General features: G+C 52.3%; 1 protein-coding gene across 3 annotated transcripts in view; it reads right to left on the bottom strand.

Moving 5' to 3' along the window:
- Positions 1–14,086, bottom strand: part of Hmcn2 (hemicentin 2) — a 147,109-nt gene that overhangs the window by 79,645 nt on the left and 53,378 nt on the right. For all 3 annotated transcript variants that reach the window (XM_021181028.2, XM_029474451.1, XM_029474452.1), the window contains exons 20-24: positions 11,969–12,081; positions 11,703–11,859; positions 10,069–10,234; positions 2,440–2,567; positions 323–577 (exon numbers count right to left, since the gene is read on the bottom strand). In XM_021181028.2, the coding sequence (XP_021036687.1) occupies positions 323–577; positions 2,440–2,567; positions 10,069–10,234; positions 11,703–11,859; positions 11,969–12,081 (819 nt within the window). The remainder of the gene's footprint in view (positions 1–322; positions 578–2,439; positions 2,568–10,068; positions 10,235–11,702; positions 11,860–11,968; positions 12,082–14,086) is intronic.

Genomic DNA, 14,086 nt, shown 5'->3' with positions numbered 1-14,086 from the left:
TAGGATATTCCAGAATATTCTGTACATCATACATAATTTCTTAGTGGCCTTGCCTATTACTGGATCACCATTCAGTTGTTTTTGTTTTGTTTTGTTTTTTATTTTTGTTTTTTAAATGGCCTGAGTTACCCATGTTGTAAAAGTCCCCTTCAGGGACTTTACACAAGGCCCCTAGGGTCATAGGCCACAGGTCTTCTCTGCAAATCATGGAGCCTTCATGGAGGCTCTGAGGACTTACTGCTTCAGACCTGACTAGCAGAGCCCAGAACAGCGAGTACTCAGAGGTGTGGGTCATGGCGGAGGGAGGGACTCAGGGACTCACCGAGCACAAGGAGTTCCAGCTTCCAGGTATCTGTGCCAGCGCTACTGGAGGCCTCGCAGTGGTACAGCCCAGCATCAGAGGTCTTGACAGCAGCAAAGTGGACAGAGCCCTGGGCTCCATCGCCCATCAGGGCCATCCCATCCTTGAACCAGTTCAGCTGAGGTTGGGGGTTGCCTTCGGCCACACAGTTCAGGTCAAGGGCTTCTCCAGCCAGTACCTTCAGGACCCGAGGGCCAGGCTGCACCTGAGGGGGGACTGGCAGGGCCCCAGGGATGGGCATCGAGGTGGGCTATCCAGTTAAGGGTCTCAGAGCCCCAGCCCATGCTACAACCCTGATATGAGCAACCAGCAAAATCATCTCAGGGTGGGATGTCTAAGGCAGCCGCTCCTTATTGCAAAGCAGAGCTGTCAGGACCTATGTGGCTTTCCCCACACCCCGAAAGAGCAGAATCCATCTTCCGCCTGGACACATGCTCTCAATGCATTTATCCCCTGCCTTCCCTCACTAGTGTGCCCTGTGCCATGTGAGATGTGCCATCTGGTCTATACCAGGGTAGTGGGCATATGAGGGAAACTGAGGCACCGAAGGCAAGACAAACTCAGAATGGCCCGGCAAGGTTGAAGCAGTGCAGTCTGAGCAGCTACACAAGCCCAGCTTCCTTTCCCACACCGTGACGCTATGCACTGGCTGAGCCCCAGCTTCCCCTTGCTGCCGTCAGAATGAGAGGTGAGATGGCACCCGCTCCCAGCAGCCCCCAGCCTCAACTATGGGCTGTGTTTGTATTTCTCAACCATTTCCCCACACTCTACCCTGTGAGTCCTCCTGCAGGGTGGAGAGTGCCATGCCCAGTTTGAAGATGAGGAAACTGAGGCACGTAAAGATTTCTCTCCTGAAGACTGTAGCCCTGGGTCTGTGTGTCTGAGGGTCCGGGCAGCTTCTGGAAGGCCCAGCCTGTGCAGGTTAGGAGCATACGCAGGGCCCAGGCCCAGCTGCTCTCCTGCACCATCAGGGAAGCTGAGTAAAACCCTGATATTGTCCCAGTCTCTAAGACACAGTCAAACATGAGCCCAGGCTTTGGAACCTAGCACAGGCCGGCTGCCTGGCAGTGCTCAGAAAGGGCCCGGGAGCACAGAGATGTCCACAGTCACTATGCCATGCCCACCATCTTTGCCATACCTCGGGCTTCATTGCTCTCAGTACCTGACTATAGGACTCCCTTGTAATGATTACAGGTTGGGCATCATCGTAGCCCCACTTAAGAAGGTTCAGAGGGATCACACAGCACGTTGGTAGATGCTGATTGAGCTCTAACCCTGCTATGCCGTTTCCAGCTCCGCCTCTCATTTCCACCTTCACTCTCCTCTCACTTGCTGGGAGGGAGGGATCTTTTCTCTCCACCCCCAACCCCAACCCCAGGCCTCAGCCTATCTATCTGCAAAGTGGGAAGCTGGCTTGGATAGGGCTGGTGAGCATCTGCGACTTGATCTCGAAGGCAGATGATGTGTCTAGCCGCCCAGCTGGGGTGTGAAGGACATAGATGAAACGTGCAGCTGTTCCCCATTACCCACAGACTCTGAGCACGGATTTCAAGGCATTATCAATGATGTGGAACTTTCATTATCTCCCCACCCTTCCCTCTTGGGCCCCATGAGAGTAGCACGTGGGCTAGGCCATGCGTGGTCTAGTCCTATGGTCTTCCTAGGGCTCTCCTGTGTGGCTGGCTTGGGATGACTTCTTTTGAATGGGACCACTCCAGGGACCCCTAAGTGTGCTGGGGACCAGTACCATAGTGAGTGCACATTTAGACCTTGGCCACAAAGGGAGGGAGGTCCACAGTGGTGCCTGGAAGACCAGGAGCCTCTCCCAGTATCAGTGGGCCTGTTACAGAAGCGTGACTTTGATCAGATAGAGAATCTTGGAACTATTGCCCCTTGTGTGTCTCTAGCGTTGGTCCCCACTGAGCCCTGATCTTGGTGGGCCTCTTTTAACAGCCCTCCCAGGCCCAAAGTCAGGGAGAGGAGTGAGCGGTCTGGCACTGTGGAGCCTGAGAGGTGTTAGAGGGCAAGGCAGGCATGGAAATGAGAGATGGAGTAAAAGAATTGTCTGTGAGCCCTACCTTGAACTCTAAGGATGTAGCGGCGAGATGTGGCCCCCGCGGGGTTGCTGGCTGTACACTCATAAAGACCATTGTCACCCCCCTGGGCCTGTGCCAGGCGCAGGGAGCCTGATGGGAGGAGCTTATACCTGTGGGGAGGAGGGACACCAGTGAGATCTCATTCCACCCTGGCCAGAGAAAGGCTTGAAGACCCACCTCCAAGGACCTAGCAGCTGCCTCCTCCAGGCAGCCTTCCCAGACTGAAGTCACAACTACCTTCTGGCCTCAACTCCAGCCCCTAATTGGCCTCCAAAAATCAAGGCCAGACCCTCTCAGTGTAGAGAGATATAGTTGGGTCCCAATCCACGTTTCCATCCTTCTTAGCTGTGTGACTCAGAACATGACCTGGGTTTCCATTTCATCATCTATAAAATGGGGGCTCTGGCACCCCAACCTTCATACGTCACCGATTGGTGGCAATGCCCCTTGTCCTCAGCACATCTGTTTGTCAGGAGGCTAGACTCCCTCTGCTTTCAGAGAAAAGTCGTCCACCAGTTCCAAGCCCCCAGTGTCTTGAGTTCTCAGACTCCTAAGCCCAGAACCAGGCCTCTTGGAGAGTCACTGTCCAGAGGCATCTCAGGGACCCATGAGAAGGAACATTGCATACCCTCCCCCAGATCTGGCCCACCTCACTAGTCCCCTGACCCTTCCCACAAGGCTACAGGCCACTAGCCAGACTCCAGCAGCTGGGATGGACCCCAAGGAGCCCTGCAGACATGATGTCAACTCCATCTGTGCTGGCCCTAAGGAACAGAGCCTGCAGCCTGTGGCCCTGACAAGTCCAAGCACAAGTGCTCAGATCGGGGCTGGAGGACCCCAGGATCAATTGTCAACCTAGAGGTGACCTTCAATATTCAGATGGGCTTCAGCCTGGTCCCCTACCCCCTCCCTGCTGAGACCAAGCATCTACTTCTGCAAAATTGTATCACGGGGTCCCTGGCAGGAGATGTGGGAGCCAACCCTGCAGCCCCCACCTCTCTCCATGCAGCTGCCAAGGTGCATGGTTTCCAACCACACCCAGGCTGTCATCACTGCCTTGCCTCTATCCACTCATCTGTAAGTGAGGTGACAACCTCCCTACCAGAACCTTCTAGCTGGTCCGAGTATCCATCAGGCACTGTACACAGCGTTGGGTGACATGCAAGCCAACCGCATTTACTCTGCAAACAGAACTACACTCCAGGCCCTTGGCACCTGTCTTTCCGATAACCAATTACAGTCATTTTTTTATAGACGTTGGAGGGGGTGGGTGCTCACTGTATCATAAAGAAGAGATGAAGACCTGTGGACCCACGGTTCAGATGAGCAAGCTGATGCTTGCAGGACCCGAGAGGACCTGGGCCTTCCCAGAGGACTAGGTATTTGCTCTGAGTGCCAAGGTGGCCATAGCAAGGGGCAGGGGCAGGGCCTGGAGGGTTCTTTGCAGTGCATCTCCTCCCTCAGCACTGTCAACCCTGTCCAACCTCCCAGGCCCTGTCCAACCCCTCAGAGCTCAGGCTGACTCCTGCAGCTCTGTGCCTGCTGGAGTGCCCTTTTCTCTATCCTTCAGGCAGGTACCACTTCCTTCAAGAAGGCCATCTCCATGCTTCCAGGCTAGCAAGCCCATCTGTGGTCTCCCATGGCTCTACCCAGCTGTGACACTGGAAGCCTCTCTGTCTTCCAGAGGCTCCAGGGGCATACCCTTTATCACCAGGCCCTGCACAGAACAGCATCTATGGCCACCAGCATGAACTCCCAACAAGGCTCAAGACAAAGTAAAGCCACTGTCCCAGTCCAGGGCTGGATAGAGCTGCTTGGGAGGGGCTGGTTAGTTGAGTTCCAGGCAGATTCCACCTGCTCCCCTCCCCCAGAGCTCTCCCCTCAACCTTCCAAGTGGCTCATAGGGAAGTGCTGGCCAGGCCTGGGAGGAGGTATACAGAACGCCAGACTCTTCAAGCCGCAAGCTGCTGGGGATGGGGGCTCCATCAATGGAAGGGCTTCTCCAAGGCTCTGCAGCCAGACGACTCTTCACAGCACCCAAGGGAGCACTTGGATTCAAGGGGAGTTTCCTGTTTATGATGTCCATTGGCCGGGGCCTTGCGATCCGGGGCCAGGCATACACAGATGTCAGAGGGCTGGGATGGAGGACCTGCAGGAGACCCACTGACCCTGGCAGATCCTCCCAGGCGGAGAGTGACCAACAAACCACCTGATCTGCCCAGATGGTCCAAAGTACACCTGGTGGGAAGTACACCTGGTGGGAAGTACACCTGGTGGGAAATACTTGGTGGGAGGTACACCTGGTAGAAAATACACCTGGTGGGAAGTGCAGCTGGTGGGAAGTGCACCTGGTGGAAGCATCCATAGCCCACAACTGCCTGCCCTCCCTGTGCACCGTTGTCCAGCCAGCTCCCGAAGCCATTAGGGTATTTATCATAGAAGTGATCCCTGACATTATCTCCGAGGAATCAGGTATGCCCAGGTTTCTACTTTATCGCAGTCCTTAGCACATAGTAGGTACACATGAGTATTTGGCAACAAATTACAGCTGCTCCCTGTCTGCGTACATACTCTTTCCCCCACTTTCACTTACACAGTCTCCTCTCTCACAGTCTCAATACAGCCATGCTGCTCTCTGGACCTCCTCAAGGCAGGACTGGCTCCAGCCCTTCCCTGAAGTTTCTCCAGACACTCCCATGCAGGCTAATGTTCCAGAACGTAGGCTCGTTCATTTACTCATTCAATGAGAGTGACCCCCTTCCCCCGGTTCCTAATGACTAAGAATCTTGGTACTTGTCTGACCTGGTCCCTGCCATTGCTACAGGGGTCATCTTGCTGCCTCTGGCTATAAAAGGTCATTCTGCAATGTTTTCAATTCTCCCCAAAGAGTACACAGTAGGACTGGAGGTTGGAGATGCTGCCCTGTCCACTGTCCACACTTCTCAGCATATGCCTACTGTGTGCCGTGTGTGCATCAGTCTAAGCCCAGGGTGGGGAACCGTTCATCCAAGTGGCACAATCCCTCACCAGGAAGTCACAGATGGAAGAGCTGAGCTGGGAAATCTGAGGAGAGGGGATGATAGTCTGGTGCAGGAAGGGGAGAGAAGGGAAAAGGGGCTGCACCATGGCTACTAGGTAATGAGAATGAAGGCTGCTCATGCTGCTGACGGGAACAGTACGGATGTCAGCAATGTCCCCCAGCTCTTGTGTGCTTCCTGTAGATATTTACACAGTTGGGTACCTGCTGGGTGACTTCTCATTTGACATTCCCCAGCCACACCTCAGGACAGAGCCCTCATGGGTAGAGGAATCAGGTATGCCCAGGTTTCTACTTTATCTCAGTCCTTAGCACATAGTAGGTGCACATGCATCACCATGTTAGCAAAGCAGAGGTCAGAGGGAAGCTCTGTTGTTGATGTCACTCAGCTGACCAGAAACAGTGGCACCTGGCCCTCAGATCGTGTCACTGAGAGTCCACAAGTTTGGGGTCTGATGCTTAGTTAACAAAGGGAGCCACTGGTCATGGTAGGTTGAGAACCAGAATGGCAGCCGGCACTAACTCTGAGGCTCCACCAAGGTAGAGAGCTCCACACCCGGCCCTTAGGTAGTCCATTCTCGGTCACTGGCTCTCATCAGTCAGCCCATAAGGAGACAGGTGGGTGGGCTGGCTGTCCTTCAGGGCGCAAGGGAGTAGGCAAAGAATGAAGAGACTGTGACAACTGGAAGCCTGGCGCAGCCATGTTCCCTTACTACCACTCCCCTTTTGGAATTGGGGATCTGGCCCTATGTGAGTCCCTGGATTGATGCCTTGGGAGCAGGAGCAGAAGCCAGGAGCACTTCCAGCTGCCCCCACTCCACAGCAGAATCCCTAAACAAACATTAAACATTGTTGCCTAGCAACACGCCCCAGCCCAGTATCCCAGCTGAGGAGAGAGATGCTCTCTGGCCACCATCACAAGTTGGACCCTTTCACATCTCAAATGGGAAGACTGAGGCCTGAGGAGGAGATGGATCTTGTTTGAGTTGGGTAACACTGGGCAGGGTCCCCCCCGCCCCCAGGCCCTTCAGTGTCTAGTTTGATCTGGCACAGAGCCGGCATGAGCTGTCCCCAATCCATGCAGCCTGCTTTAGTTTTTGCATTGGTGACTAGGAGGCTTCTGCAAAAACAACAGTTCCAGGACAATGAGATCAGATAGCCAAAGACCATATCTTAATCTTGTCCCTAGCTGGGTGCCCTGGGGCCTGCTCCCCAAAGGAGGTGACCCAGGAGGCAGAGAGGAGCATGTGAGCAGAGTCACCCAGCAGCACCACTTACAACAGTGAAACTGTTGGAGAAGTGTACATCCCGAGCAGAAGAACAGCTCTTAGTAACGCCAGGGCAGCCTGAATGCAGACTTACCCTCTGAGATAGCGCGTAGTCACACAGGCAGAGCAGGGCAGAAAGGCCAGGCATTTGGCTTTTCAAGAAAGAACCCAGTATCGGGGCAGAAGCCAGACTCACCAAATTCATATAGGAGCATGTATGTATAAGGCCATCGGAAAGGAGGGGGACTCAGGTGGATGTCAGGGTCTCTTGGCTTCTCCAGCCCCGAGCTCACTTTCTCCAGTAAGCTCTGACTTGGTGGGTATTAGAGACACCTCCCCCCCCAACCCTAGTTCAGAATATTCTTTTCTAGGTACTTGGGAAAGCAGTGGCATCCTAACCTGCATTGTGTATGTGTATGCGTATGTGTGTCTCATCTCTATGGGGACATCTGAATGCGTTCATGTCTGTATATTCTGTTCATGTGTGTCCAGCCGAGGGGAGAAGAAAATCTCCATCCAGCTCACCCTCCCCCAGCTTCTGGTTCCCTCTCTGCCTCTGTGGCCCCAGCATGACAACATTTACCGCACCCGCTCCAGGGTGGCCTGCTGCTGACTGGGCCCACCACTCCTGGCCAAACTGGGATAGAAGAGGCCGTAGCGGCCCAGCACATCCTGATTCCAACCAACCAGCCGCTTCTGCAGCGTTACAAAGGATGCTGAAGCAAGGCAAGGCCATTCTAGGAGGCAGACCTTTGGGCCAGGCTTTGTTCAGAGAAGGAAGAACGTTGTTAGAGGGCAGGGAAGGGGCCACTGGAAGCATGCTGAGACCAATCTAGATCCTGAGGCAACCAGGCACCTCCAGCTCACGGAAGGAAGTGAGCTCTTTGGTTTTTAGAATGAGTCTGGAAACTGAGCCTTGGGGCTCTTCCAAGAAGGAAGAGGAGTAGGCAGAGGAGAGGGGGGAGGGCTGGAGGAGCACAGATAGTAGGTCCATGCCTGTTTCACCTTCAGTTCTCTATGTAGTGGCTGATTGTGGGGGCTGGGGCAGTAGAGCTATGCTGTATCTGTGCTGAGCTTCAGGCTCCTAGAAAGCCCAAAGAACCTCAAACACACACATCTTGTTTGTTTAAAAGACAATTAAAAGAACAGAGGCACTAAGCAACTGCCCAGGGATGGGAAGACCTGCATGTCATTAGCTGGTGGTGCGAGTAACAGGAATGTTCTAGAGTAGATTGTGGCAAGCACTGCACAATTGTAAATGCACTGAAAACAAGACCCGCTGAACTGGGCAGGTGAAAGAAGGGAGCCACCCCTGTATTAGAGGGGATTTCCAAAAGCTAGTCATGGGACAATTCCAAGGACAACAGACAGGGTACGATGAGCATTGTGTGTGCACGTGTGTGCACATACATGTGGAAGCCAGAGGTCAACCAGTGTCTCCGCCTGTCATTCTCCACCTTAGTTTTGGAACAAGCTCTCTCACTGAGCTTGCTTCACTGATTCAGTGGCTAGTGAACTCAGAGAGCTTCCCGTGTCTGCCTCAATCCCTGCACACACAGGGTTACAGTCTCTGGACACCACATCTGACCTTTTCATGGGTACTGAGAATCAAATTAAGTTCTCATGTAGACACTTAACCCACTGACCCATCTCCCTAGGCCCAGGGTTGTCTTAAAACAATTTTTAGATTAATTTCATGTGTGCTTGTGCACGTGTGTGTGTGCTTGTGCACGTGTGTGTGTGTGTGTGTGTGTGTATGTATGTGTGTATGTATGTATGTGTGCAGTACCCAAAGAGGCCAGAAGAGGGCATTGATCTCCAGGAGCTGCAGTTACAGAAGCTTGTGACCCACCTAATCTGGATGCTAGGAGCTGAACTTGGGTCCTCTGTAAGAGCAGTATATGCTCTAAACTGCTGTGCCATTTTACCAGCCCCAGGATCACAAGTGTTTAAAAGCCAATGGCAATACTTCTGTGAGCGGAAGCAGCAGCGGCAGCAGCAGCAGCAGCAGCAGCAGGACAGAGATATAAAGCTAATGGCACCATCTATGGCATCTAAGCACTGAAGAGCCATCACAGCAGGAGAGGAGGGTCTGCAGGATGTCCACTTTACAGATGTCAAAGATGGCTGAGAGTCGCCAAGGGCCACCTGTGCTCCCCAGTCAGAACAGAAGCCGGAGCATCTAGTGTCTCCCCAGGCCTTAGCTCTCTCCCTATCCTGAGCATGCTGACTGCCTTAGAGATAAACTCCCAGAATCCCTCAAGTCCAGAGAAAAGCAGTGGGAATCTTCCAGAAGGATGCCAGTAAAAGCAAAACGAGAAAACACATTCTATGACCGCTGTTGCTCGGGAGGCCCTGGGAAATTTATGACTCCCTGTTGATCCATTAACGCATCAGACTGGAGGGGTGAACAACTGGAATTTGCTTCCCATTTCAGTAACAAGTCATAAACAAACACCACAGCCACCGCCTGGCAAGGAGTAAACACTAGCTTTTTGGTGGGTGTGGGGGATGTAGGCTCTCCCTACCCCCACCCCCACCCACATCTCATCCCATGGCTGCTCAAGGACACTGAGAAGCCCACCCAGGACTAGCTCTCTGAGCTCCAAGTGAATTCAGAGATCCGTGGCTGTGAGGTTTGGAAGGATTCAGGAAGCAGATGTTCTGAGGGACCCGTGGGGGTGGTGGGGGTGAGAGCCAACTGCTGGAGACCTTCTCGGTCTGAGCCGTCTCAAAGACTTTGCCAGGACTGATGTCACGCAGCCTGTGCTGCGTTGTCTCTACCCCACTCCAGGTCAAGGACTCCAGGAATTTAGAGACTCACTTACTGGCTGGAAGTAGCAACCGACAGCTTCTCTTGAGGCAGAATTATGTGCTACTAAAAGCCCCCTGCAGGGTCCCCAGTAAAGAAAAGAAGGACAAGCCACCAGACACCTGCTGTACACAGTGGCTGTGGAGGCCACTTGTGTATTGGTCAAGATGTATCTCCCATCCCCGCTCTGGTCTTTCTTACTCCAGTGACTCTGAGGGTCTCACCCCAGCTCAGGAACCCTCAGCATCTTGGTATAACTCAGAAAGCAAAAATCATTAGGCAAACAAAAAGCAAGATGACCTACGGGACCTGGGACGCAGAAGCTCAGATCTGCAAGGCGTGTGCTGGGTCATGAGCCACATTTGCAGAAGCTCTGGAGGCTTCCCCGAGTCTTAAGGTCACATGCACCTGCTTAGGTCACAACAACCTTGACACCATTTTCTCTTCCACCTAAGCTTGGCCTTTTACTAGACCCACACGCTAGGACTGGGTACCTGTTGGTGACAGGCAGTAGAGGGTTGGCATCCTTGGTCCAGGTGAGCAGTGGAGTCGGGGCGCCTTGGGCCTCACAGTCCAGGGTCACCTCTTCACCAGCCTTGACTGTCACTCTCAGAGGGACATCCACAGCCTGGGAGCCATTCATCTTGATCATGGGCTTGGCTGTTGGGAGAAGTTAACACAGCAGGAGCAAAAGCAAGCAGCTAGCGGATGGTTCCCTTGGATAGCAGAGGGGGAAGTCACCTTTACCTTGGGAGAGGTTCTGAGAGCACGGGAGGCCAAGGGTCATTACAATTGAAAGCACAGGTTTGGTCACTCAGCCCGCCCCCTTGACTGTCCATCATTCTGCTCTGCCATCTCCCATTGGTCAACCTTTTCATTTCCCATTATAGTTGCCACAGAATGCAACAGGAACTCTCTCTTGTTTCTTCGCACCCCAGAAGGGGATTTGGGATGATTTATGCACGTCATTTCTCTGTTAGGCCAAGGACTCCTCATGGAAGAGGCTACCTCAGTACTGACTCCCACCCCCAAGGCTTGCCCAGTGTGCATTTGCTAACAGAATTTAGTCAGAAACAAGTCACATGGGGGGGGGGCATCTGAACACTACCATGGCTTCCTATGTATGCCACATCCATACTTCTGACCATAAATTCCCCTCATCATTATTCTCTGTGAGTTTAAGTCCCATGGGTTTGGCCTGGAGTTAAACTCTTTGGTAGTCAAAGATGACCATGAACCCCTCATCCTCCTGCTCTGGCTCCTGAAGACTGAGACCACAGATCTGCATGACCATGCCTAGTTTGGTTTTGTTTTTTTTTTTAAAACAAGATCTCACTGTGTAGCCCTGGCTGTCCTGGATCTCACTATGTAGACCAGGCTGGCCTCAGATGCTCTGCCATCACCTGCCTCTGCCTCCCAAGTTCTGGGACTAAAAGCAGCATTCTCTCACACCTGGCAGATTTTTTGTTTTTGTTTTTGTTTTTTTTAAATGTGGTGCTAGGGCTGGAACCCAGGGCCTGGTGCATGTTAGGCAAGTTTCTTGTATCCCAAATCCCTGTTATTTTGTAACATACATATATAACAGAAAACAACCAGCATTGGCTCACTGTTCCAGACCCACTCCCTGAAGGTCCAGCCTGAGGGAATGGTTGGGAATGACCATAACTTCCCCTCATCATTATTCTTGTCCAGGCAGCACTTTGAGTTTGCAAGAACACTGCTTCCCAACTGACCAGTACACAATTGATTACTTAATCTCAGTAATGATAGGTGCTACGAAGGGGATGTCCCACCCAGAGTTTACAACAAGGTGGCTTGATTCAGCTTGGGGTCTGACACATGAGATAAGTCAGTTGGTCCCAGAGAAAGAAGTGCATCTAGGAAACCTGATGTCTAAAGGCCCTGAGGGTGGTTAGAATGTCAAAGAAACCAAGAGGCCAGAGAGTGAGAAGGGTGGGTGGGGGGCAGAGGAGTGTGAGGAGAGGGGCAGATGAGGGTGTTGCAGGGCTGGTGGATCCTGTGTCTGCTCAGGGCTTGGTACTGTGAGCCAGCTGGGCACAGAGGCTGAGTGAGCCCTTGTGGTCCCCCCCCCCACTGATCCCTCTTCCATCAGACCTGTTACACTCACTATTAACAGACAGCCACATCTCCTGGCTGGAGAAGCCCACACTGTTGGTGGCTGTGCACACATAGGCACCTGCATCCTGCGGGGATGGCTGGACAATGACCAGGGTACCATTTCTGCTCACACTGTAGTGACCGCTGGTAGTCAGGATGTTGGTTTCCTAGGACAGAACCACAGTGACAACATTGGAGCTCACACTCTGTCTCAGGATGCACCAAGGTGACCTCTCTGGGTCCCCCCACGCCCCAAAGGTTTCAGGTCCTGCCTACCTTGGTCCAGGTGATGGTAGGGGTGGGGACTCCTGAAGCTATGCAGGGGAGAGAGGCTGGCACTCCTTCGTTGGTGACGTGGTGGGTGGAAGTCAGATGGATTCTAGGTGGCACTTTTATAAATAGATCAATTTTAACATTTTATAAACCAGTGTACCTAATGGCTAAGACCCAGAAGCAACCCAAATCCCCCCCCCCAGCAATGACTGCACAAGTAAACGGGATGTGTGCCCATAATGAAATAGTACTCAGCCTTCAAAAGAAAGAAAACTGACTCTAACTCTGACATTCCTCCCTCCCCCCCCCAAAAAAAAAGCCAAACCTAGACATTAAAACCATCAGTGGTTTCTGGGTGTTAGGGGGTGAGGCTGCAGAGACAGAGGGTTTTTAAGACAGGGAAAACATCAAATAGAGACCACCACAGTGGCAACATGTTGTGACAGATATACATAAAGCCATGGGCTTGACCGGTGACGCCAGGCCTGGGCCAGCTGTGAGTACAGGCCACTCTGAGTGGTGATGGCAGTCGCTGATACTGAGGGAGGCTGAAGGTGAGGGAAGGAATCCATTGGATATCTTTGCCTATCTGCTTAAGTTTTTCAAGAAATCCATTTAAATAAGAGCAAAAAATACAGTCTATCCAGGCGTTGTAGTATAGGTACCCTGGCAGCCTTGGAGAGGCGGAGCCAAGAGGACACCAAGTTCCTGGCCTGCCTGGGCAATTTAGTGAGAATCTGTCTCAAAACGAAATTAAAAAAATAAGGAGTGGGAGACGCAGCTTGGTGACAAAGTGCTTGTCTGACAGGCACATAGCCATGGGGTTCCACCTCCATCACTAGGAAGAAAGGAAGGAAGAGGGTGGAGAAGGAAGATGGGAAAGAAGAAGAAAAGAAAAGAAGAGGAGGGAACTGGGGAGATGTTCAGTCAATAAAGCGTTCGCCAGATAGGCTTGAGTAGCCGAGCTCAGTTCCCAGCACCCACATACAAGGTAGCTTCTGTGATGTGCATGGGCAGAGCTCTCTGGCCAGCTGATGCTCCTTAACACGTAAGGTGGAGAGAGACAGAGGAAGATGCTCAGCCTTCTAAGTGCACACACACTAGCAAGTGTCCATGCATAATGAAAGGAAAACGCTCTAAGCTGAGCATGCTGGTGCACACCATTAATTCCAGCACTCAGGAGGCAGAAACACACAGATCTCTGTGAGTTCAAAGCCAGCCTTGTCTACAGAGAGTTACAGGCTAGCCAGGGTTACATAGTAAGACCCTGTCACAAAGAGAGAAGGGAGGGGGAGGCAGATATAGAGACATAAAGAGACAGACAGACACAGAGACAGACAGAGATAGAGACATAAAGAGACAGACAGACAGACAGACAGAGAGATAGGAAGACAGATAGAGACAGAGGGACAGATACAGACAGACAGAATGTTTTAGAAGGGGATAGTGTCTGGGGATGTGTTTTACACCATTGGATTCGACACTAAAAAACATTGGGAATGACCAACCTTTTGTTGGTCTGATATTGAAAAGAAATTCAACAGGAGAAGAAAATTGGCTCGGTATCTGTGGCCACATGGCTGGCGGTTATTGACTCCATCCCAGACACAGGCTGCCTGTGCTGAGAACAGCTGCGAGGTCTCTCTGCTCAGGACTTTGTGTAAACCACGTAATTGCTCAGTCCCTGGATTCCGGGATGTGCCAGAAAGCTAAACTGACTCTGATTCCCCACTCCTGGCTTTGGGGACAGACTGATGAGAAACAGCAGAAAGCAACGTTCACAGGACAGAGTGAACTCAGACAACAGGTGCCAAAGGCATGCTGGGAACCCTCTGGATTGACGAAGTCGGAGGGAAGCCAGAAGCCAAGAGTCCTGGAGGTTCAGGGAGTATGTCCAGGGAGCAAAATGTCTTCCTTGTGTTCCCAGTGAATGAGTGGCATGTGTGGAATGATCACGATGGAGCCGGGAGATCAGGCTAGACCACACCAATGTCACAGATTTGGCCTCTAGGCTCCGTGTGTGTGTGTGTGTGTGTGTGTGTGTGTGTGTGTGTGGGGGAGAGAGAGAGAGAGAGAGAGAGAGAGAGAGAGAGAAGTCAGTCAGACAAACAGACAGACAGA

Source organism: Mus caroli, chromosome 2, assembly GCF_900094665.2.
Source record: "Mus caroli chromosome 2, CAROLI_EIJ_v1.1, whole genome shotgun sequence".
NCBI classification, from domain to species: domain Eukaryota; kingdom Metazoa; phylum Chordata; class Mammalia; order Rodentia; family Muridae; genus Mus; species Mus caroli.
Note: the sequence above shows the minus strand (reverse complement) of the source record. Positions and strands in the feature narration are given on the sequence as shown.